At 39.7% G+C, this 25,071-nt stretch overlaps 1 protein-coding gene and 2 long non-coding RNA genes across 6 annotated transcripts; all 3 read left to right on the top strand.

Moving 5' to 3' along the window:
- Positions 1 to 1,924: 1,924 nt before the first annotated feature.
- LOC120438344 lies at positions 1,925 to 2,755 on the top strand. Its single transcript, XR_005611815.1, has 3 exons — positions 1,925 to 2,341; positions 2,533 to 2,592; positions 2,692 to 2,755. It is a non-coding gene; the product is annotated as an uncharacterized LOC120438344 (long non-coding RNA).
- Positions 2,756 to 9,006: 6,251 nt separating this feature from the next.
- Positions 9,007 to 10,505, top strand: LOC120438340. Its single transcript, XR_005611809.1, has 3 exons — positions 9,007 to 9,020; positions 9,187 to 9,344; positions 9,984 to 10,505. It is a non-coding gene; the product is annotated as an uncharacterized LOC120438340 (long non-coding RNA).
- A 6,573-nt stretch (positions 10,506 to 17,078) lies between these two features.
- On the top strand, positions 17,079 to 24,046 carry LOC116334329. Of its 4 annotated transcripts, none has more exons than XM_039608710.1 (15): positions 17,079 to 17,514; positions 18,000 to 18,467; positions 18,546 to 18,608; positions 18,698 to 19,237; positions 19,752 to 19,829; positions 19,985 to 20,139; positions 21,478 to 21,517; positions 21,593 to 21,790; positions 22,008 to 22,186; positions 22,271 to 22,450; positions 22,560 to 22,673; positions 22,754 to 22,837; positions 23,060 to 23,240; positions 23,326 to 23,484; positions 23,563 to 24,046. In XM_039608710.1, exons 1-15 carry the CDS (start codon positions 17,379 to 17,381, stop codon positions 23,727 to 23,729), a joined length of 2,742 nt encoding a protein of 913 aa, XP_039464644.1. In that variant the 5' UTR covers positions 17,079 to 17,378; the 3' UTR covers positions 23,730 to 24,046. The 4 variants fall into 4 exon arrangements, with proteins under 4 accessions (XP_039464644.1, XP_039464643.1, XP_039464642.1 ...); XM_039608709.1 differs by having other exon boundaries at positions 17,080 to 17,514; positions 17,973 to 18,467; positions 22,754 to 22,831; XM_039608708.1 differs by having other exon boundaries at positions 17,080 to 17,514; positions 17,973 to 18,467.
- Positions 24,047 to 25,071: the final 1,025 nt, after the last annotated feature.

The raw sequence follows: 25,071 nt of genomic DNA, 5'->3' as shown, positions 1-25,071 counted from the left end.
TTAACTCGTCCTCAAAACTTGCTCGAAGCTTTCGCGCCACCTGGAACCCTTCCGCCAAATGTTTCAGAATAAAAGCGTCAATGTATGTTTTAAGAGCATTTAATATTTACAGATAAAATGTTGCGTACGTCAGTGAGGATATGTAAAGAAGCCTGGTAGAAAGAATCGTTGTTTGTGAAAGTTAAATCACAAAGACTGGAATAAGTAATGTTGCGGCAGGCTGATGCCCCGCCCCTCAGCTCTGATAGGCTCCAGCACATGAAGAATGGGACGAATCAACGAGAAAGATACACCCTGACCGGAAGTCCCGCTTCAGTGGGAGTTCCGAAATAAAAGCACGGATGTCTCACACATTAATAAGCTATGTATTCAAAAAATAACTTCAAATCGATTTTTCACACATGAAGAAAATATATTTTATGTTATATTTTTGGCTTTAAGAGTTTTGGTCATATAAGGGAGGAGGCTTTTTAAACTAGTCTTTCTTAGGGTTTAACTATCCAAAATGATGGCGTTTGCTGATAATAATAAATAAAATAATAATAATAACAATAATAAAAACATCCATCCATCCATCCATTCGCTTCCGCTTATCCTTTTCAGGGTCGCGGGGGGCACTGGAGCCTATCCCAGCTGTCATAGGGCGAGAGGCGGGGTACACCCTGGACAGGTCGCCAGTCTGTCGCAGGGCCAACACACAGGGACAGACAACCATTCGCACTCACATTCACTCACACATTCACACCTAGTGACAATTTGGAGTATCCAATTAACCTATCCCCTCAAAGGGGATAGGTTAATAAAAACATATATGGGAAATTTCTTTCTTTCTTTTTATGTCGTAGGGTTTTGGGTAATATGCTTAAAAAGACAGTTATGCCTCTATCATTGACATTATCATGGTGTAACCAATACATCTACTCACCAAAGAATGAGTGAAGCAATATGGATAACAGCAGAGGACAATTTATTTAGGGTCTGATGGCAATTTACCATCGGTGTCCAGCACTTTAAAGGATTGATGGACTGGAGCACATCTGTCCTTAACATACCCTCTTAAACATCAGCTTGACACTGATACATCAAAGGAAACTTAACCGACTCTAAGTGCAAATGTTTCAACCTGAACAACTTAGAACTTCCCTGGGATACAATACAAACAAAGACAAGAGGAAGTAAAAATATATTTTTATCAATGGCCACTTCTAACCAGGTGGCAAGTGAATATATTGTGTAAAGAGTCTTTTTTTCCTCAGTCCTGGGGTTGTAACACCACAACCTCCTCAGTCTCACTGTAACAAAAGTCAGTAAAATACACAGCAAAACACCGTCAAATTCCAACGGTAATGGAGCGTAAAACCAAAAACTTCCTTTTACTGTATTAAATAGATTGAATAACCGTTAATTGTGAGACTGGATAAAACTTTTTACTGTAATAAAATGTTGAAATTATATATATTGTCTGTGAAAACAAATAAATATGCATACATTTTACAATTAAATATTGTAATGTTGAAAATGTCTGAAAAACTTAGATTTTACGGTATTATTTGAGTAAAACTACATCTTTTGGGGTTGTGCACATTGGAATTCACAGTATAAAGCTGTAGATTTTTAAGCAAACAAAAACATTCATTTTTACAGAAGCAAGATGTTAAAAAATAGGGTCCACCGTAATAATACAACTAGTAAATACCATTTTAAAAAAAAGAAGCAAATATCAGCAGTGAAAGAAATCAGAAGAGCCCTCTACTGAGCCTCCTGCTGATGTTCTGTGTGACATAAGTGATAGTAAGCTGTTTAAATCAAATGATTTTTTTGGTCAAAACCCATCATGTCTCAAGCTAGTACTCTACCAGGATGCCTTTGAAGTCATTAACCCTTTAGGCTCTGCAAGGACAAAACACAAGGTATTAGCTGTATATGCATCAGTGGCAAACTTGCCACTTCATGTACGCTCAGACACAGATCACATGTCTCTTGTCTTACTGTGCAGGGAGAAAGATTTTAAAGAGTTTGGTCATTCTAATGTGTTCTCTGAATTACTGGCAGACTTGAAAGAATTGGAGGACAGTGGGATTGTTGCATCAGATGAAACTAGAGTCAAAGGAACTTTGTTTTGCATTGCTGGTGATAATCTGGGTTCTCACTGTATTGGTGGCTTCACTGAAAACTTTAGTTCTTCAAAGTACTTCTGCAGGTACTGCCTGATAACGAAATCTGAATTTCAGGGTGCTGACCCAAATCTGTGTGGACCAGAACGTACCAAAGAGAACTACAACTCTGCTGTTGATCGCCTCCAGATTGACAATACACCAGACGTCGAAGGAGTGAAGTTCAGGTCAGTGTTCAATTCACTGAAATACTTCAACGTTTGTATGCCAGGCTTGCCACCATGTCTAGGTCATGATATCTTTGAGGGAGTAAACAGATTCAAGAAGATGTTTTACACATTTCTTTGTTGTCTGTCTCTAAATCTTATTTTGTCTTTATTATGATTAAAAAGGTTTGTTTTGTTCCTGCCCTTTTCAGACACTGAATTTGAGCAGAAACCATAAGGATACGCAAAGGACCTGTGACTCTCAGGAAATGGTGAGATTTCAGGTCATAATCTTTTTTTCTTTTTTTTTTTCCATTAAATTCATTTTCCTTTTTCCCTTTACAATATTGCTGTTTTGTTTTTGTAAACAGCATCAAATGAGAGGGACAGATGAAACAGTTTCAAGACAATGGCAGGAAAAACATGCTGAAGATTGAAACAAACCTTGGCTGGAAATCAAGGGCGTAGATTTGGTTTTGGCATTGGTGGGGACGGATGATTCAGCCACCGAACTCTGCCCTGTTTCTTTTTTTTCCTTTTTGTCTTTGCTTGTTGATAAAAAAGGAGAAATATACTTGCCTACATATGCTATTCTACATGCTTTTAAACCATTAAAAATTACAATTCATAGTTTTATATGTGAATTATATAATGTTAAATTACTATTAAACAAATGACTGACTAAGTATTTTAGAGTTTAGTTTACTTCAGCCATATTCCACATAAATCAGGTATCATACAATAATAAAAATACAGTCATGACAATAACAGAATATGACTTTAAGGACTTAACAACATTACTCCAGTTATAGTACACTAACATCTCTGATACATTAGCACTAAGGGAACACTCAGTGACCTGCTGGTTTTTGTCCATAAAACTACTCATCTAAGATTACCACAAAGTAAAAGATCTCTCAGCAGAATTATGCAACATTTTAGGCACTTTTGCCCCGATCAAGTCAGTGAGCTGGGATTTTTTATTCTAAACATGAACTACTGTTACAGCAACAGACATGGACTACATGCCCCACACAACAACTCAATGTCCACTATGTGAAGGAGCCAAACACATGCCTTCCCCTCTCGTTAATCTATAGCACCAAATCATCAGTCAGTGACCTGTGACCTCGCCTCTTCACCTCTGTCTGAGCTACAACATGGCAGAGCTGCCTCTGTCACCTGATGAATAACAGTGAGACATTCCAAATACATGCAGTCACACATGTGCTTCAAATACAGTAATGAACCACCAGGTCATCATCCAATTTCATCTGTGATCTTGTGTCACCATTACTTTCTATCACCTGACAAATAGGACATACATGACAATAAGAATAAAATGTGTAGCTGCTTCAGTGTTTCTGTCACTTTGTGCAGATCTTGACTCATCAGTAATGTTTGTAGGGTGAGTGCATTTTTAAAACAATTTGTGCAAACTGCACTGCAAGGTGGAATATTTGCAAAATCATGACTACCTCATGATATTTTGTCTCAAAAATTAACCCTATGAATATGTCAGTGCCATTAGGATGAAATTATTGTGTCACCAACATTTTAACGTTAGACATATAATTTTAACAGCCTCTGTAAACTAATATCCGGGCTTGCTCGAGGCTCCGTTTTCTCTGATAGTTTCAATCAAAATTAGAAATGCTGCTCTGAGACTGAGATAACTAATAGTGCTGCCTGTTGTGTATGGAGGACCACAAGAGCCACGCGCATCGAAATAAAAAATTCTGTGCTTAATTTTAATAAACTGCATTTCAAAATCCTTTTTCGAATTCCACTTTAATAAAAACATTTTCGAATTGCACTTTAATAAACTGCATTTCAAAAAACATTTTTGAATTCCACTTTAATAAACTGCATTTCAAAAAACATTTTCGAATTCCACTTTAATAAACTGCATTTCAAAATCCTTTTCCCTTTCCTGTTCGCTCAGGGATTAACATGTGGATTAGCAGTTGGATTAGCAGTTGGATTAACAACTTCATTTTAAAAATCCTGCTGCTATTCAAATTAGCCACACCGTGGGATGTAAGGAGCTCTCTGATTGGTTGGTCAGACACAGGCTGTCTGCCATCCTGGATTTTTCTAGCTCATATCTTCGCCCTGCTACGAAGTGTGTGTGCTTGTACAAAGGCCGTTCAGCCTCGGGATTTACATTCGGCTCGACACGGCTATGTGAAGAATGAAGGGAGCCTGCAGCGAAACGGAGAGCCAACCTCTGACTGAGTGCCCGTTTACTCAGTCTGACCACCTGTTGAAGGTAACGTGCTAACATGGCTAACGCTAGCATCACCCCACGTAGCCCCGTTATTTTAAGGTCATTTTAGCTTATGAAAATTTTACGTCGCAGCTGTACGAGCTCGCTACGTGTTTTGTAAGCTGCTGTGCTCTTCACAAATAAAGCTGGAAGCAGCTCAGACTGTTAGAACCAGCACTGAGCCCTGTTACATTTATACAATGTTAGAGCAATGGCTGCAACCTACAGCCTTTAAACTAGCGATTAAAATGCTGACAGTAAACTCGTCAGTCCAGATGTTACCACATTACTTTGTGATACTTAGAGTTAAAACAACTGAGACAGGCTGATTAAAATAACAGCTGTCAGTTCTCTCATTCCTTATATCAAGACTGGAGATCACACTACTGATTTCAGTTCATTTAATATGTGAGTGCACAGATTCATGCTCAACTGGACATAAATGATGATCAAAGGTTGTATATATGATGAATTCATCAAATCCCAGCCTCTAAGCATTCACTGAACCTACAGTATCTACACCTGTGTGGCAAATGTGTGGTAAAGATACAGATAATGAAGTTTAATTATTAATACAACATACATCATGAAAAACAAAAGCTGAAATTGATTCAGTTTAGTACTTTTCTCTGTATGTTCTGTGATTATAAATGCCTTAAATTCTGTGATATATACTGTAAATGATTTTCACAGAGGTCTTAAAGTACTTAAATCACTGCTGATAGTCTGGTTGTTTATATTTTCATGTTTTTGTGTCTGTAGGGCTGTTTGATGACGATTTGGACTCCTCTGGGAGATGAGGACACACCCACATCTGTTCCATACTGCAGCCATGGATGGTGTTACGGCTCTGAGTCAGCTTTGGGCCATCAGACGCACACACTGGAAAACCAGCGCCTCTACTTCATGCAGGAGAGATGACCTCAGTGATGTAGGTTCATGAGCGAGTTCAAACATTTCTGGCCTCTTATCACTTAGATTTCTTAATCTTAAAAGTGAATGCATTTAAAGCAGGAACTGCACACCTAGCCAGCAGACGTTTGGCAGCATGAGTACTGTAAAGTTTTGTAGGGCCCTTGTTAAAAATTCCACAAGCACCACACCACAATTTGTCATATACAGTTCCATTTTGTACAGTACATTGTTGAAATTATAAACTATATATTCTAGTTATCCACTTGTGAGTAATTTTTGAGTAAATGGATGTCACTGATAAATCAGTGGTGATTCACCTGCAAATGTTTTTAACAAACTTTGTTTTTTGTAGAATTCATCAGCAGCTGTGAAGAGATGTATTTGAATATCTTCTGGTTCCACTTTTCTTAACCTGGAAGCTGAGGATGGCTGATTCCTGACAAGGACACACACCTCAGCGCTTATCATGGGTGTTACATCCTCTGTGCCGCAATTCCAGAGAAAACGAGAGAGCAACGACCACTCACTAAGACCAGACAGAAATCTGTCCCTTTCTGGCAGCTGTGAAAACTTCCAATAAGAAAGTTTGCATTCTTAGAACAATGCTGGGTCGTGTGTGATGTGTCATTATATGAGGATATTACATTTTGACTTAATTCTGCTCAATTAAGTGTTTTGTTCGTTGATCCAGTATGGCAGCTTTTTATTGTGCTCCAAGTTAAAACTCATTGTCCTCATGAGCACAGCATCTAACAACTCTCCTTAAAAAAGTCGATTGACTTTAACTGGACACAATGGTTTCCAGTGGGAGATACATTCATCACTCATCCGTGACACTGGAGAAGTCACCTGAGTGAGTGATAAAACAGTTTTCCATGGAAAATCCAGAGGAACTAAACTTTGTTGTTGTTTCTTTGGGCTCAATTTCAGCTCTAGCAGCATCTCTCAAAGAAAACCGTTTTGCAAATAATCAGATGAAAAGATTGTTGAACTAGGTGGTATTCTCTGGAGTTTAAGACCAAAACTGAACTCAAACAGTGAATTGACATTAGACTGGAATTCATAAGATGAATAGAAATACTGCTGAAGCTGAATGATTCATTCATGTATATATATGACTTTTTTTCCCCCCAATTCACCAGGTCTGTAAAGTTCAGTATGACTGTGGTACATGATACAAAAGAATAAATACAGAAGAATAAAAACTTTGTGAATAACTTTACTCTTCTTAAAAATAACTCATAAAACAAGTAAAAGTACAAATGTGTACAAGTTAGAGACTTCCTCAGTAAGTTTACACTCTTTTGGAGTGATTTTAATTGTGTGTTAAAGAGAAAGAGATTAGGAGGTAAAGTAGAGGATGCAGAGTCCATCACTGAGGTCATCTCTCCTGCATGAAGTAGAGGCGCTGGTTTTCCAGTGTGTGCATCTGATGGCCCAAAGCTGACTCAGAGCCGTAACACCATCCATGGCTGCAGTATGGAACAGATGTGGGTGTGTCCTCATCTCCCAGAGGAGTCCAAATCGTCATCAAACAGCCCTACAGACACAAAAACATGAAAATATAAACAACCAGACTATCAGCAGTGATTTAAGTACTTTAAGACCTCTGTGAAAATCATTTACAGTATATATCACAGAATTTAAGGCATTTATAATCACAGAACATACAGAGAAAAGTACTAAACTGAATCAATTTCAGCTTTTGTTTTTCATGATGTATGTTGTATTAATAATTAAACTTCATTATCTGTATCTTTACCACACATTTGCCACACAGGTGTAGATACTGTAGGTTCAGTGAATGCTTAGAGGCTGGGATTTGATGAATTCATCATATATACAACCTTTGATCATCATTTATGTCCAGTTGAGCATGAATCTGTGCACTCACATATTAAATGAACTGAAATCAGTAGTGTGATCTCCAGTCTTGATATAAGGAATGAGAGAACTGACAGCTGTTATTTTAATCAGCCTGTCTCAGTTGTTTTAACTCTAAGTATCACAAAGTAATGTGGTAACATCTGGACTGACGAGTTTACTGTCAGCATTTTAATCGCTAGTTTAAAGGCTGTAGGTTGCAGCCATTGCTCTAACATTGTATAAATGTAACAGGGCTCAGTGCTGGTTCTAACAGTCTGAGCTGCTTCCAGCTTTATTTGTGAAGAGCACAGCAGCTTACAAAACACGTAGCTAGCTCGCACAGCTGCGACGTAAAATTTTCATAAGCTAAAATGACCTTAAAATAACGGGCTACGTGGGGTGATGCTAGCGTTAGCCATGTTAGCACGTTACCTTCAACAGGTGGTCAGACTGAGTAAACGGGCACTCAGTCAGAGGTTGGCTCTCCGTTTCGCTGCAGGCTCCCTTCATTCTTCACATATCCGTGTCGAGCCGAGTGTAAATCCCGAGGCTGAACGGCCTTTGTACAAGCACACACACTTCGTAGCAGGGCGAAGCTATGAGCTAGAAAAATCCAGGATGGCAGACAGCCTGTGTCTGACCAACCAATCAGAGAGCTCCTTACATCCCACGGTGTGGCTAATTTGAATAGCAGCAGGATTTTTAAAATGAAGTTGTTAATCCAACTGCTAATCCAACTGCTAATCCACATGTTAATCCCTGAGCGAACAGGAAAGGGAAAAGGATTTTGAAATGCAGTTTATTAAAGTGCAATTCGAAAAAGTTTTTTGAAATGCAGTTTATTAAAGTGGAATTCGAAAATGTTTTTTGAAATGCAGTTTATTAAAGTGCAATTCGAAAAAGGTTTTTGAAATGCAGTTTATTAAAGTGCAATTCGAAAAGGTTTTTATTAAAGTGGAATTCGAAAAAAGTTTTTGAAATGCAGTTTATTAAAGTGGAATTCGAAAATGTTTTTTGAAATGCAGTTTATTAAAGTGGAATTCAAAAATGTTTTTTGAAATGCAGTTTATTTAAGTGCAATTCGAAAATGTTTTTATTAAAGTGGAATTCGAAAAAGGATTTTGAAATGCAGTTTATTAAAATTAAGCACAGAATTTTTTATTTCGATGCGCGTGGCTCTTGTGGTCCTCCATAGTTGTGCAGTTAGTTTCCAAAACACGTTATTCATGGTTACATACAATTTTAGACTGATGTGCGCCAAAGCCTAGCATAGCCTGTAACGTTATTATGACGGACACATTTTATGAGTGAACTTGACTTTAAGTGACTTACAGGTTTCTTTGAAAACTACTTTCTTATATCCAGGTTCTTCCTTTTTGCTGCCATCCTCCTCTCCTCCGCGCAGGTCCTCGCAGCGCAGGGTTGCCGCTGCTAAAACTAAACAGAGCTCCCTGAAAGGCACAGCCAATCACATTGGCCATATTTGTCACATGGGGTAGGACTCCAGTAGAGAACCTAATTTAACTCTTTCTGCACCGCTGGGTGAATGAGACGTTGACAGATCGTTTTTTTACTTGAAGACATGAAATTATTGGTGGGGACATGTCCCTTCCGTCCATGCCAAATCTACGCCCTTGCTGGAAATATTTGGTATGTGTTTTACCGTAAATCAAATTGTTGAAAAACATTCAGCTACACTGCAACACAGGGAAACTTGATTTGCACTTATTTTGTTACTTTAATTTCTTGTCTCATTATTTTTGTCAGTTATTATTGTTTATGGTGTATGCCCTTCTTGTTTTCTTTCTGAATGCAGAAGGTATCTAGCCAGTCCACAATGAAAGCTTCGTTGCACCCCATGAGTCTTCTGGCAGAAATGATGGCACCTGTATTCTTTGGTTTCCCTAAACATCACACCCTGCCTGTTTATACGAGGCTCTTCAATTAAGTCTGCACCCAAAGATTCAATAAGAGGTAAGCAGTGGTATTATTCAAGTTTTGCTAAAAAAAGATGGACAGGAGACACTAATCTTAATCAGCCGAGCTCAGGTTCATGTCCAGGTGAGCAGTTTCATACGCTATAAAATGTAGATTGAATGATAGGTCTCATCACCATGCATTCAGCCATTAACTTCAAGTTCTATGATAAATCAATAGGAAACTTAAATACGTTTTCCAACAAATTATGATTGTGATTAGGGCTGCGTTGTCTATGTATCACTTTTACATAAGTAGATTTAAAGGATAACTATTGCCAAAGCGCAACCTGGGCTGTTTTTTTTTTTTTTCTGTATCGATTTTGATGCGCTCAAATTTATGCCCGGCCCCTAGTATTCCCATTCACTGGCTATTGACCACAAAACAAAATCACGGTCAATCTCAAAAACGGCTCGTTTGTCGTAATTATGCTTTTAGATATATGTTTGTCTAGCTTTACAGTAAAAAAAAAAAAAACAGCCCAGGTTGCATTTTGACAATAGCTATCCTTTAAGAACTGTATATTTTACACTTAAGAAATCATTTATCATTAGATCTGTTTTTGGCAGCACGTTTTGTTCATTTCTGTGCATTTTACTCAAGCACTGATCAAACTTTGTCCATTTTTTGCTGCAGAGGGGATCCTGCCAGTCCAAAGTGAACTCCTGATGGACATTGAAGTACTCCTGCAGCGCTTGTATCTTCGACACCATGCGCATTAGAAACTCCACTGAGTCCTTTCCTTCACCAAGGCAGGACCCAGTGACTCATTACTGTTGATAGGTCAGGGGCAGGTAATATTTTATTTCATGTTTATTCATTCCTCCATGGATTACCAGCCATATATATGGACACATGCTGTATTCTCAAGATCTATGCTGTTTTGTAGGAATTGAGAAAATTATATGTTTAGTCTGTTTTCAAATGGTATGTCAAATTTTCTCATTGTTTATCAGTAATATTCACTACCTTGGTTATATATGAGCATCTTTAGATTTTTCTATATTTAGCGGTTGCAAATGTAAAATGTACGGTAAACCATTTATGTTCCTCATATTGTACTGTATTTTTAGCGGTAAAATACCGGCAGCTGTGGTTGCCAGGAATTTACCGTAAAATGTATCTGGTCAAAATAAAATGCTGTAATTTGTTATACAATTTCACTGTGTTTTTTACTGTCAAAGGTTTTAATAAGGTTGAACATATTTCTGTTATTTTTACAGTTATTTACAGTAATAGGGTCTATCCTATTACTGTTAAATTAACAACAAATTACTGTAAATATTATTATATTATAACTTTTTTTTTACTGCAAATATCCGTAAAAAGCTATGGAAAGTTGCATTTTTACATTAAATTGCTGTATAATTGACAAATATATTTGTTTTTTTTCTATCATGATTTTGGTAAAATAATACGTTGTCTACCTTAAAATTTAGGGTTACAAAACCAGTATACCGTATTGTCTTTTACAGATTCCACATTTTTTTCATGGTATATTCCTGGCTACCACAGCTGCCGGTATTTTACCGTAAATTTAACAGTTTTTTTTTTACAGTGTGTAATCAGAGAGTGTCTATTTGACAATAACCAAAATGTCTTTGGGTAGTCTTTGTGAATGCAACAAGAAAATAAAACATTGGTGTTAGCTGGCCAGCAAAATAAAGAGAGTGTATGGCACTGAGTGCGGGCGTGTGTGTGAGTACTTCGGTCCAAATAATCGAGGTCCGGATGGATGAATGAATGGCAGCCGCCGATCCTTTAATGGCACCAGTGCGACAGCACGTCAACGAGGCAGCACAGCAGTAAGGCAGCACAGCAGTAAGGCAGCACAGCAGCGAGGCAGCGCAGCAGTAAGGCAGCACAGCAGTAAGGCAGCACAGCAGTAAGGCAGCACAGCAGTGAGGCAGCGCAGCAGTAAGGCAGCACAGCAGTAAGGCAGCACAGCAGTGAGGCAGCACAGCAGCGAGGCAGCGCAGCAGTAAGGCAGCACAGCAGCGAGGCAGCGCAGCAGTAAGGCAGCACAGCAGCGAGGCAGCGCAGCAGTAAGGCAGCACAGCAGCGAGGCGTCTGGCAGGAGAACGAACAATAGTCTTTTTTTAAGGCTACTGCAGAAGGAGATATTCCCCGCTAGCTCACCCAAGCTTGCTCTCTGGCACAGCTACAAGCCATGTGAGCTCATAACCCCTCCCGCTAGGATGTACTATCACAGTCGACTGTCTTAAAGCAGCTGCAAACCAATAGCAATAAAAAAACCTCAAAATCATTAAAGAACATTTTATAACTGAACACCCAATATAGATATATACATATATATTGAATATCAGATAACCAAAGTAACACTGGGTTACAATGGCAGATGGCTGCCCTTCTCCGAGCCTGGTTCTGTCTGAGGTTTCATCCTGGTAAAAGGGTGTTTTTCCTTCCCATTGTCACAAAGTCATGTTCAAAGGGGGTAGTTTTATTATATAAATAAAACTGAATTGAACTGAGAGTCATGGGCTTGTTGCATTATATTACTGTACTATTGTGCAGAATGTAACCACTACAATATAGATATATAGACAGACGGTCGAATTCAAATGAAGTCTGAAAGCAATACGCACATTTTCTAACAATAAAACCTAAACTGAAACTGGTAAACCCACCCTGGAGACTGACACTAAACTTGAAGTGAAAATAAAAATATGTGTGGAAACTTCAGACACTGTATAAAACTATAATAATTCTGTTTGGCAGAGCATGTCCCATTCTCACCTGAGAAATAACTAGGAATGAATTCAGTCTCACTAACAGCCATGTGTTTTTATCAGTTTATTACAAAGATTCAGTCCACAGTGGTTCAGAGTCTGACACCAGCAACATAAAAAACAAATTCATCAAAATAATGTAAAATAGCATTGAACAAAATGCCTGAATAACAAGTGATAAAAAAAATGAATTCAAAAAAATGTAATCCATTGGGAAATTATGGTGAATTCTCCAACTTGTTTTTGAAAGGACAGTTACATTTTTAGGTGAGCCAGTTCTGCTTTTAATTGTAATTTTTTTAATAGAGTCTATAATTTGTACTTGTATTGCTGATGACACATCACGTTCATGGTGAATTAAAGATTAATAGCAGATGCAATAGCACATCAAAAGTAACAGTTCTTATCCTTTAAAAGAAAGGCTGTTTCAGAGATCAGCTGCTCTGAGAACAGCAGGACACTGACCACAGACAGACACAGGACACTTACAGGAGTGCTTCCCTTGTAACAAAGGGAATTACACTTCGCTACAAAGAATGGAGATTCACCCTAATAAAAACTGTCACACCAGCTTTATTTTAATCTGATTTTAATATTGTGTCATGTCTGTATATGTCAGTAAAACTGACCCACTGGAGCTAAAAGTTGTTTTGGTGGTACACTAATAATACTACATGGCTTTGCAAAATAACTCTCCCTCTTTCTCCTGATATGGAGGGACCCACAAAATGCTTTCCACCATGATCTAAATGCATTTGAAATAACAGATATGGCAACAAAAGGTGGCTTCAGAGATCAGGGAACATTACAGAACATTTGGGGAATGAAAGTTAAAGGGGATGAAACAGCAGGAGTCGGGCTCTGACAGATTTTTGTGTTAAAATGAACCTGATGGCAGACATGTTTCATTAACACCTTAACATAAAGAAGTGGTGAGGGGTGTTGGCAATGAATGTGAGACAGAGATCAGTGGATGGGGAGAAACCAAAAAAGCTCATGTTATACAAAAAGAGAATAAGTTTTTGTTTTCTGAAGCTATTTTGGACATTTTTAAAGTCTTGAGCATGAAGTTGCCGTTCATCGTACTGTGAGGTTACAGGCTAGACTTCTTTAAAATGGCCTCCAAGTTTAACCTGACACTTTTATTCATATTTATTTTATATTTGTATTCTGTATCTCCAAAGTCAGAATACAGTTACATTTAAGAGTCGCTGATTTGCAAAACAAAAGCTAAACTCGGTTCAGATGTGAGTTACAACAAGTTACAAAACAAGACCAACAGATCCCAAATTGAAACCCACAGGCTCAGTCTGTCCTAATATATAAACACATTGAAGTCACAGGACCAACAAGCTCTGCTGTAAATCTTTCTGACTGAACAAAGTCGTACAAAGACAAACTTTTGTTATGCAGCATTTTATTCAGATAGCAACTAATCCATGTTCAGATGTTTTTACAGGCTTCTGTTCTGTATTCTGATGTAATGGTTACACTTTTATATTTCGTGATAAGAACTGATTTATGCTGAGGTACATCCTTATACTGTGCAATGTGGAACAACAATATAACTCATTGATTATTTCATGTTGTTGTTGTAAAGGACAGGAGGAGATTTATTGTCTGTGTTTTTGCCATGAGCGGCTGAGTCTTTGTGTGAATGCATGTTTTCAAGGAGAAGTCCACCTTTAGTGCTTTGTCTGACCGCTCCCCTGTGCATTACCATGGCAACACTCCATCATCCTACTCAGATGCTCTGTTCAGTGGCCTGTTTGTGGAAGTTTTAGTAATGTGTGCATCATGTTGTTGAATTGTAGGTTTCAAACAGAAACCCACTCACTGTTACTCAGCACATCACACCCTGGTCCATTGTTTGCTGACTGTGGGATTTTCTCCAGCTTCCTGTGTCTGTAACCCAAACAGCAGGAGACAACAGGATGCAGGCGCATGTGTGAACACAGCACTAACATCTCTGAGTAGATTTCCCTCTGAGACAGATGCAGGAGAGTCAACAGCAGAGGGCCTCCTTCTTTGTTTTTTGGACTTTATTGTCTCTATTTTCTCTCTCACAGTGTCTCCTCTGCCTCAGGCCACCACAGCCAGGTGTTGAAAATACCTGCAGTCAACAGAGACATGTGACTCTTGAGACGGCATTTCAGATAGAAACACTGCTGAGCCTGAAGTGTTTCTGTCTACAATCACCAGATATCACAAGATACAGACACAGACAAAACTGTGTGTCCATCAATAAGAAGGCATTACACAAGATAATGAATCTTCACCTTTATCATTTACAGCTTTCAGACTAAAATACAAGTAACGGTGCACTCACTTCATGGAGCACACTAACTTACTTTTATTTTGTTGTGGGTTAAACATAACCAAAGCTTTCTAACCAAGGTCCTAACATTGACTGATTTATGGTCCACAAATAAAAGTCTGTGTGACTGTGTAAACAGTACACAATACAAGTAATGCAAGTAAACACAAACACTGACAGTAGTGCTGTAATCTGAGTATTTCTGTGCCACAGTTATGTCCAGTTGTAGAAAGCAGCTTCCATATTTAACAAAGCCTCATTATTTGTTCTTAATGTTTTTGTAGGTGAGAAAACTGACAAATTCAGCAGGTGAAAAAATGATATGTCTCTGACTGGATATCAACTATAAACATTATCAAAGGGTTAAAAAATTAAAATGGGAGCATAAATTTGACATGAATGGAGTCAGTTGTCTGGTGTTTAACATTTGACCCACTGACCCTGAATTAGGTGAGGTTTAGATTGACATGCTGCACCCATCCAGACCAATTCAGACACTCCATCAGCTGCTCTGAAATGGCTTGAGGAATACAACAACAACAACAACAAAATCAAGATTCAGCAGAACAAGTCTGATTCACTGATCTGCTGCCAACGTCCTGTTTCAGACTCCACAGGACGTCCCATATGTCCAGTGTCCGTGCTCTGATGGGTCAGATGGGTACGTGCATTTCTCAATTACCAGAATGTGAGTGTGTCTTACATAGTTAATTTGTCTGAATGGACAGTTGGATTATATTTTCACTTGAACCTCTATGAGGTGATATGTAGAAGGGTTTAGGGCTACAGTGCAAATGTAAGATTGTCTGTTTCTGGGCAGGATTAAAGACAGAGAACAGAATCAGCATTGAAAATAGCTGCAAAATGTCGGATTGGTGGGTTTTTTGTGGGTGTTTTGTTTTACTTAACTTTGCTTTTTTCTCTTGAAAAACAAAATCTGTGAGCAAATTAATACTTTTAGTTATTGGACATGAGGTCAAGTTCTTTCTCTACTGGTGACCTGCTTTATTGTAGAGCTGTTTGCAGTAAAAGGTGAGCAGCTGCTAGTTATTTTGTTAATCCCACAGATAACAGAGACAAAAAGGATACAGCAAATAGATGATAGTGGAAGATGGATGCAGACTGGTTTTACTCTGTGAGGACAAATTTGAGAATCCCACAGTTACTAAAACTGATTTAGAGCCACTTCAGTTTTCACAAGAGTCAAAAACGTTTTCATCATTTCTCTGCAAAAGCTGCATTTAACCAAATCAAAAACAAAACCCACAATTTCAGTGTGTGTAAAGAAAAACAAAACATGAGAATGTAGAACAATGAGAGCAACGTGTTTAAGATGCAAGATCCAGCTCTTTCACTACTTTTAAGGACAGATGGAGGGTTTAATTTTTTACTGAATTTATATTGATTTTTGCGTGTTGTTCCTGATTGTGTCTATATGTGTCATTTTTGTGACTGTGAGATACTTGCTGCAGGTCTCCCTTGAAAAATGTTTTAATCTCAGTGAGATCTTCCTGGTTAAATATAGATTAAATAAATAATAAAGGGACAGATGATTGAAGCCAGTAAGTATTTCTGTGTGTTTCTTTAAGACACACAGAGCTTTTGGATCATAGCAGAAAAAGCAAAAAGTGGAATCAAAACATGTAAACAGTTTGTTCACGGTGGCTCACAGCACAGACACGTGGACAGGAAGTCGTGTCATGGAGCTTTCTTTTCTGACTTGATGCAATAAAATGTTTATATACTCGTATTCATGAATCTCATGATAATTTGGGGGTTTTTGTGATTTCTTTGAACTTTTGCTTTTCCAGGGTGTAATTATTGCACTTCATATGTCTTCAATAAAGTATTTTCCACAGCAAACTGTGAATTGATTGGAAATGGCAGTGTAGCCTTTCCACTTATTATGAGCCTCTATTGTCTTCTTTCTGATTTCCTTTGTCTTTGGCGAGTAACAGTCGTCCCTGTCATGTTTTCAAGTGCCCTGTTCCTTGGAGTCTTTTTATGCTGATTGGATGTTGTTAGGAGCCAACTGACTTGAGTTAAGGTGTGTTTTTAAAGGTGATTCATTACTGTAGGTGTGTTTTGAAAGCAAACATTAACATGGAGCTTTTTACTACATTACAAAGCAAGCCTACAAATGTATTTTATATTACAAAATGTACCAGAAGCTACTAAATAGCACTGGTGACTCTGATTATATCAAGTTTCATCAATATTGCATAAAATTGGGAAGAAGTTTAGGAAATTGTTCCATATTTCCTGGGGGGGCTAATAATTTTGGCCTCAACAGGATATCATGTGTCTGACAACTCTTAAAAAATAGCAGTGTAAATTGTCATGTATTAGTGGGAAATGTGTTTTTGCATGAATGATTTCCGTTTCTTCTCTGCATGAAACCTGAGTCAGTAACGGTTCCCTTGAGGCAAATCAAAACTGGTTTAACGAGGGCCAAATGGAGCAGAAACAAAATTCACCCGAAAACAAAAAAGCAGATTTGCTTCCCTGCTGTGAGGCTGCCATATATGGAGAGTCGTCTTGCTGCAGTTTCAGTCATTACCAAGCTGCTTCTCAGATTACACTTAGTCCCGCCCCCTCAGCACACAGTTTAAGCCACTGGTGAGGCAGCTTTTCAGCATGAAGGCGTTGCTTTCAGGCTTAACTGCCTGGTTTCCCAGGGAACCGTGCAGCAGACAGGCTGGGCGGAAAAGCGTTTCCGGGTCGGCTCAAACTTGGAGAGAGGAGCAGAGAGACAAAGAGGAGGTGATAGTGAGGTGGGGGAGGGAGAAGGCTCAGTGGAGAGGCAGTGGGGGGAGGCTGAGGTGCTGGCTCTACTCTCAGTGTGGGACCAGGGTGGACAACAGCACGCAGTAGAGAGCAGAAGCACATTTGAGGTGATTTCAGAGCGTCTGAGGAGGCTCAGTGTTGTGCGCAGCTGGAAGGACTCTCAGCTAATACAGAAGCATGAGACTTCAGAGCAGGAAGCCTGATGCAGGCACGTCAGTGAACTACAGCCCAGGAGTGGAAGAAAGGCCGCTGGAAAGGCCACGGGAGGAAGAAGGTGTGGATAATCAAAGAAGAATCTACCCAGTCCAGCAAGGTAAATGTGTTCAACACCAACTGTACTAATGACGCTAACATGACTTTGTTCACTTTGGGAAAAAACAAAAACTAGCATCCAAGGATAAAGCTTGCTTGTGCTAAAAACTCAGACACTTACATGAACCTCCTGAGACCTGAACTCTTCCATGGCATGCATTTGTAATTTCTCTTTGATATTTGGGCTGATTGGGATCTGCTGAATGTAAAAACAAAGAATTATCAGAATGATTTTTTTACCTGATTTTTGTTTCTAAGAAAAATGAGTCACATATGAGCAGAAGAGCAGCAGTATAATGTCCTGGGAGGTGGATATCAGGCCCTTGTAGAGCAAAATTGAGTATTTTGGTCTAAATAACCTAAAATGTGATGTCCATATATGTGGATCCTCGGAGGTTAAAGTTTCTTTTTTTAAATCACCATTTAGCCAAAAATGACAATGTCTTCATGTTTGCACAGGAATAAAGACTCAATTTCCTTCAGCTGTTTCTGACTCTACGAATGTGGCTGAAGAGGGAATCCGCCACTGGACAGATGATGAAGTAAGAGCGCTGCTGTGCGTCTGGGCCGACCGCAACATTCGGGAACGTTTGAAAAGCACGCTGCGCAACAAATCAATATTCCAAGAGATGGCTCAGCAGATGCAAAGAAAATATGGGGTGATACGCGACTGGAGACAATGCCGTACAAAATACAAGAATCTGAAATATGACTATAAGATTGCTAAAAGTGCACACGCTGCAGGAGGCAGCAGTGCAGGAAGCCTGGCGAAGCACATGAAGTTTTTTGATGAAGTGGAAGCTATTTTACTGGACAAAGGACTGGAAAATGGGAGCATGGAGATGCAGAAGAGACTGTATGATGAACTGGAAGCAGGGAGGCTACAAACACCAGCAGGCCACACAGGGCAGATAACAGGCTCTGAGAGGGAGGTGGTCATCGACATGGATGATGGTAAGCATCAAGTTTGCAATCAGTTGTTTTAGATTCAAGACTCCATGAAAATAATTTTCTTATTTTTCCTTATTTAAGATGACAACAGTGACGATTGCAACATGGACGGAGAAATGGAAATAAAGAGAGAGAGAAGTACAGGTTTGCCAACAAAGAAAAGAAAATCTGCCACCCGTGGAGTTTAGCTGCATACGTAAGCTTTTCCTTCCATATCTGTTCTTTTATTCCAGATGCCCATCGAGCACACACAGACTCCAGCTCTGACCAAGTGGTCACAGTGTCGGACGCTGGTCGAAACTGGAGCGACCAAGAGGTGCGAGCCCTGATCCAAGTCTGGTCCGATGAGCGCATACGCAGGAAGCTGGAGAGCTCAACCAGAAAGAGGGACATCTTTGTCCAGATCTCAAGCAGGTTACTGCAGCAAGGCATCGATCGTGACTGGAAACAGTGCCACACTAAGTACAGGAACCTCAAGTATCTCTACAGGTGCCTTCAAAGGGGCAAGACTGATGAAGCTGACCCGAGATGCCTCATGAGGTTTTACGAAGAAGTGGACTCCATTATGAATCGCACGACTAACGACTCTCTGCAAGAACCAGGAGCAGATTCAGACAGACTTACAATATCTGACAACTGTGATGAGAAAAATAAGGTGGACGGCAACTTGGCAAATTCTGACTTATCAGTAACCATCGAGGCATCAAACACTTATGAGTCAGAGCGGCATAAAATCAAGGAGCATCGTTTGGATCAAGAACACATGTTGATGAGTGAGCAGATCATTTAATCATCATTATCATCAGTATGAATTAGATCAAAAGGTTACACAATGCTTTCAGTGGTCAGTTACAATGAGTAAGATAATCAAGCAGGAACACCACGGACAGCCAAAAACAAATGTTTGGGGTTTTTTGTCCCTTAAAATATTTCTCAAAATCTTATATCAACAAAACATATTAGTTAGTATTTTAATTAAAACCTTAAAATCTACAGAGAAATTGTGGTTCAGTAAACTGACCCTTTAACACTGAATAGACTTGAAGTCAGAGGGAAATAAATATTATTTTCAAACCACCAACTTTCCAGTTAGTAAACAACTTGGTCCAACTTGAGCTGCAGCCACACAGGAAGTGGTTTTAAGATGTGTTTTATTTAAAAATGAGTCTCGAGGTGGTCGTAAGCCAGTCTTACTTTGTTTAGTACCAAGACAATTCTTTTCTTTTGCAGCAAAGAAGCATATCTATATCTGTTTTTGTAATCGCCTTAAATATTATAATTTTGCAGGTGCTTCTGAGAGTGAGGTCGATAAAGAGAATACTACTGCATCAAACAGAAGACTGAAGAGGAAAGCTGTGGATGAAGGTCTGAAATGTGTCTCCTTCTGAAATAATTAAATATGGATAAAAACATGGCTGTGAGCTAATACAATGCACAACTCATGAAACCCTGTTAGGAGCTGACATGTTACACTAGTCGTACTTAAAATGTAAGTTAACCTTTGTCCTTCTTATTTCCAGACCCTGGACTGCACACATCACTGAAAAAGCTGAACCCTCTTGGCCCTGTTGTTGCTGACAGACTGCACACCCAGTGTAAAGAAGAGCAGGACCACATCCCCATAATAAAGATCAACTCAGTCTGTTCAGTGGCCTCCTCTGCTCCATCGCCACAGGTAACATTCACTGATCTCATGTGACCATTACAAAACTGACGTATTCTCAGACATAATAAACGCTCGTGTGAGTTCTTTTAAAACTACCCCAACTACTTGATTAATCGAGTGACAAATTATTATATAATAAGTTCATTATTTTTCAAATAAAAATGCCCAACATTAAAATTATAATTGTAAAATTTAACATGTTTAGATTTCAGATTGTTTCAGATTGCAAAAACAAAGATTAATTGATTAATGCAAATATTGTAAAGCCAAAAGCTGCAGCTCTATGATGTATGTTGGGCTGATGTTTATTAATCAAACCTGAGGAAAAGTTATGTCTTAAGTGTTTTTCACTAATCCATGTTAGAAAATTCCAGAAAGTTGGTTTTGTTCATCTGGTCACAGGATCTTTAATGGGAGAAATGTTTCACTGCTTATCCAGGTGACTTCGTCAGTATCAGCTGACCACAACCTTAACAGTGCAGTACTGAAGCAGAACAGCTGCATAACAACTGAAACCAGCACCACTGACTAACAATGAGCCACCAATTCAGTTTCAGGATCGTCAGTATGCAAACTGGTACCATGAGTACCAATCACATCACTATGAGATGATGAGCAATCGTTGAAAGATGTCATCGCCTTTTCACATAACGGCTCCCCACTCAAACCAGGATGTGCACATCATCACTGAAAGAGTTGCCACTGGCCTGTAGGTGTAAACAGACCACAGAGTCCTGGCCTGATGAGCTAGCTCTTCTGTGCTGTGCAATCTGCTAACCTGTGGTTGTCTGGTTGACTTTCTAAATTCAATGTAATTGGGAAATAAAGAAAAATATATTAAACTGCAAGCTTGTTGAAGGAAACCAGACGTTTTGGTTCATGAAGACATTTCACCTCTCATGCGTGATGGATCGTTGACCCGCCCGGTTTCTATGCAGGTCGTTAAGGGTCCCGTCAGTTGAGCTGACGTGTGACTAAATGCATGGGTTATTTGGGTCACATGACCTAAGGTGTGATTTCTATGTGGGACAGCTTCATGAACTAAAGAAGTCCAGCTGCTGTCAAATTAATAACTTCAAACTAGCCTGGTCTCAACAACCGTATCTTGTATTTCATCAGAACCAAGAATGTGGCAATAATATGACATCCTTACAGACAAGCTGCATGATAACATGTTGCTAACAACAGTGACACGTTAAAAGGTGATTTGTGTTTCCACTTTTTTCTTCTTTAAAAAAGAAACAAGTGCTGCCTGCTAGGAAATCAAATCCGGCTTTTATGGGCTTAGACTAAAATGAAGCAACTCCTCAATAAGTTCACTGGCGTGTTTTGTGATTTGTCTTTCAGGGCTGCTCAGGATCCACGAGCACCATGGCCTCCACCCCAGGTACTGCACGAGCCTTAATCTGCACTTTAGAGCTTCAGTTAGATGTGCACGTTTTAATTCTTTCCTTGTTTTCAGAGTTAAAAATCGGCCAGAAGCTCAATGAGGGCAAGACTAAACAGATTTTCGAGCTCGTGGACCAGCCGGGACTGGTTCTAGTCCAGTCTAAAGACCAGATCACAGCTGGGAACGCCGTGAGGAAAGATCAGATGGAGGGCAAAGCTGCCATTGCCAACAAAACCACGAGCTGCGTGTTCCAGCTGCTGCAGGAGTCTGGTGAGGTTTTTATTTCTGCACAAGGTTTTGGAAACAACAGATTGCATCAAAGGTTGATTCACTGACTGGAAAAACTAAATCTCGTGCATGAACAGAAATGCTAATCATGCAATAATACTTAATGTATACAAATTCAATAAAATATAGTTTTAATCTCAGATGTTGTAATTTGTCCGTGAGTTTGAGGTTGCTCTGATATCCACCCTTCTCTCCTCAGGCATTAAGACGGCCTTTGTTAAGCAGCACTCGGACACAGCGTTCATCGCAGCGCACTGCGAGATGATACCCATTGAGTGGGTGTGTCGCAGAGTGGCGACTGGATCTTTCCTCAAGAGGAATCCAGGAGTCAAAGAGGGCTACCGCTTTTCTCCTCTAAAGATGGAGATGTTCTTTAAAGTGAGTCTTGCAGGCGTGCAGTGATTCTCTCCGTGTGTTTTCAGTCTGAGTGTTGCAGCAAACTCATCATGATTGTGTTTTTAGGATGATGCCAACAATGATCCTCAGTGGTCAGAGGAGCAGCTGCTGGAGGCCAAACTGTGTGTGGCTGGGCTCACTATTGGTCAGTGTGAGGTGGACATAATGAGTCGCAGCACTGTGGCCATTTTTGAGATAGTGGAGAAGGCCTGGGCCACTCAGAACTGCACCCTGGTGGACATGAAGGTAGCTGTGCAGCAGCGCCCCCTGCTGGTTAATGTCACATCTTGGTGCGATCACTTTTCTCCTGTAGCTGCAGCAGAACTACAACTAAGGACTTTTTCTTTGCTTATAGATTGAATTTGGCGTCAGTGTGAAAAGTGGAGAGATTGTGCTCGCTGACGTGATTGACAGCGATTCATGGAGGCTTTGGCCAGCTGGAGATCGGAGCCAGCAAAAAGACAAACAGGTGATGGACTAACTTTGATTTATTTTCATGCTGATATGAAAAAAAGACACAAGCCTGAAACTTTTCTGTCCCCTTTGTAGGTGTACAGAGAGCTGAAGGAAGTGACCCCAGAGGCAATGCAGATGGTGAAGAGGAATTTTGAGTGGGTCTCTGAAAGGGTCAGGGTACAGCACACAGATGCCTCTAATCTATTCTTGATCTTGTAGGAGTGTTTAGCTCTTTCTTTGCTTTGAACGTCCAAACCAACAAACACCGTTTAACATGACAAAAGCCTGCAGCTGCTTTTGATGTCATTCAGGAAAAAACCAGCACAGCTGTACGATTTTTCTTTTGAGCTGTTAAAACTGACATAAAGTGATGATTCAATGGTTTCTGTGTGTCTACAGTTGCTGCTGGAGCCCCAGGCAAGCAGCAGGGTGGTGCTTTTAATGGGCTCCACCTCAGACGTGGCCCACTGTGAAAAGATAAGAAAGGCGTGCGCCTCCTACGGGCTCCCCTGTGTCCTCAGAGTCACCTCGGCACACAAGGGTCCAGATGAGACGCTGCGCATTAAAGCTGAATATGAAGGTGTGCTTTAATACTGACGTAACTGCGTCTTTATACTGATCTGGGATTCTTTCTAATCGGATCATTTCTTTATGCTGTGTTGCAGGTGATGGCATACCCACTGTGTTCGTGGCTGTGGCTGGGAGGAGTAACGGCCTCAGCCCAGTGATGTCTGGTAACACGGCTTACCCTGTGATCAGCTGCCCTCCTCTCACTCCAGACTGGGGACCACAAGATGTCTGGTCATCCCTCCGCATGCCAAGTGGTGAGCAGAGCTCTTTACTGTAACGTGCAGCGTTAATCATACGTGCTGTTTTTGCATTTATTTACTTTTGTCCTGCAGGTCTTGGCTGCTCCACCGTGTTGTCTCCTGAAGCTTGTGCTCAGTTTGCAGCGCAGATCTTGGGGTTGAGGGACCACCTGGTGTGGTGCAAACTGAGGGCATCCATGCTCAACACCTGGGTGTCTCTCAAGCTGGCTGACAAGAAGTTACAGGCCTGCAGCCTCTGAAGAGCCCAGCGTGCATCACACTGAACAAAAGAGCTTTGGTCCATTTAGCACCCTTGAAGCCAACTGCAGGACTGACAATGACACAATTCATTTCATTGAGGCCAAGTTTATAACATGGAAATGTTTCTAATAGATTTGTTATAGTTTCTCAATTTTAATAGAATTTATGGAATTTTTTAATTTATTTATTTATTTTTGCCTGCATGTTGTTGCTGCCTGTGTTTAATTGTGTCATTTTTGTAACTTGCTGCTGCCCATCGTCAGGTCTCCCTAAAAAAGGTTTTTGTTTCAGTGGGATCTTCCTGGTTGAATAAAAGTTCAATTACAAACATACTGTCTTTGTTTACTATGAAAACCCATTAACTGTAGATGTTTGTCACACACATGATTCGATGAAGGGACAGATGATTAAAGCCTGTATGTATTTCTGTGCTTCTTTAAGACACACAGAGCTTTTGGATCATAGCAGAAAAAGCAAAAAGTGGAATCAAAACATGTAAACAGTTTGTTGATGGTGGCTCACAGCACAGACACGTGGACAGGAAGTCGTGTCATGGAGCTTTCTTTTCTGACTCGATGCAATAAAATGTTGAAATACTGGTATTCATGAATCTCATGATAATTTGGGGGTTTCCATGATTTCTTTCATCTCACTCAGTGCACGAACTCATGAATACAGTCAAAACATCCTGTAAATATTAGTCTCAGGTTGGAAGAGATGTAACTAAAATCACGTTTATACACTGTTCTTTTTTATAATCTTTAGATGCTCCCCTGATCTGACTGGAAACAGTCACACTGAGTACAAGAACCTCAAGTTTCTCTACAGGTCCCTTCAAAGGGACTGACGAAGCTGACCCGACTCATGAAGTGGACTCCATGATGAATCACATGACTAACGACTCTCTGCGAGACATAGGAGCAGCTGATTCAGGCACAGTTACAATATCAGCTGTGATAATGTGTCTTTAAAATCAAATCAATCTTTTATGTGTGATAAATATTATAAATATGTGTTTAACACTGTGTGTCTAAACTAATTCAGCACCACAGAGCTAATTACAGAAATGTTTATCTGCTTCAAACAAACTCCCTGACTGTCCTCCACTGTCCTCGTCTTTGTGGGGGTGTTTGTGTGTGAGTCAATTCAATTCAATTCAATTCAATTCAATTTTATTTATATAGCGCCAAATCACAACAAAAGTCGCCTCAAGGCGCTTTATATTGTACAGTAGATAGCACAATAATAAATACAGAGAAAAACCCAACAATCATATGACATGCTGTGTTTGCCACATACACAGCATCTTTATCTTTAAGTGAATATATGACAGACCGGGTG

The sequence above is a fragment of the Oreochromis aureus genome, linkage group 3 (assembly GCF_013358895.1).
Source record: "Oreochromis aureus strain Israel breed Guangdong linkage group 3, ZZ_aureus, whole genome shotgun sequence".
NCBI classification, from domain to species: Eukaryota; Metazoa; Chordata; class Actinopteri; order Cichliformes; family Cichlidae; genus Oreochromis; species Oreochromis aureus.
Note: the sequence above shows the minus strand (reverse complement) of the source record. Positions and strands in the feature narration are given on the sequence as shown.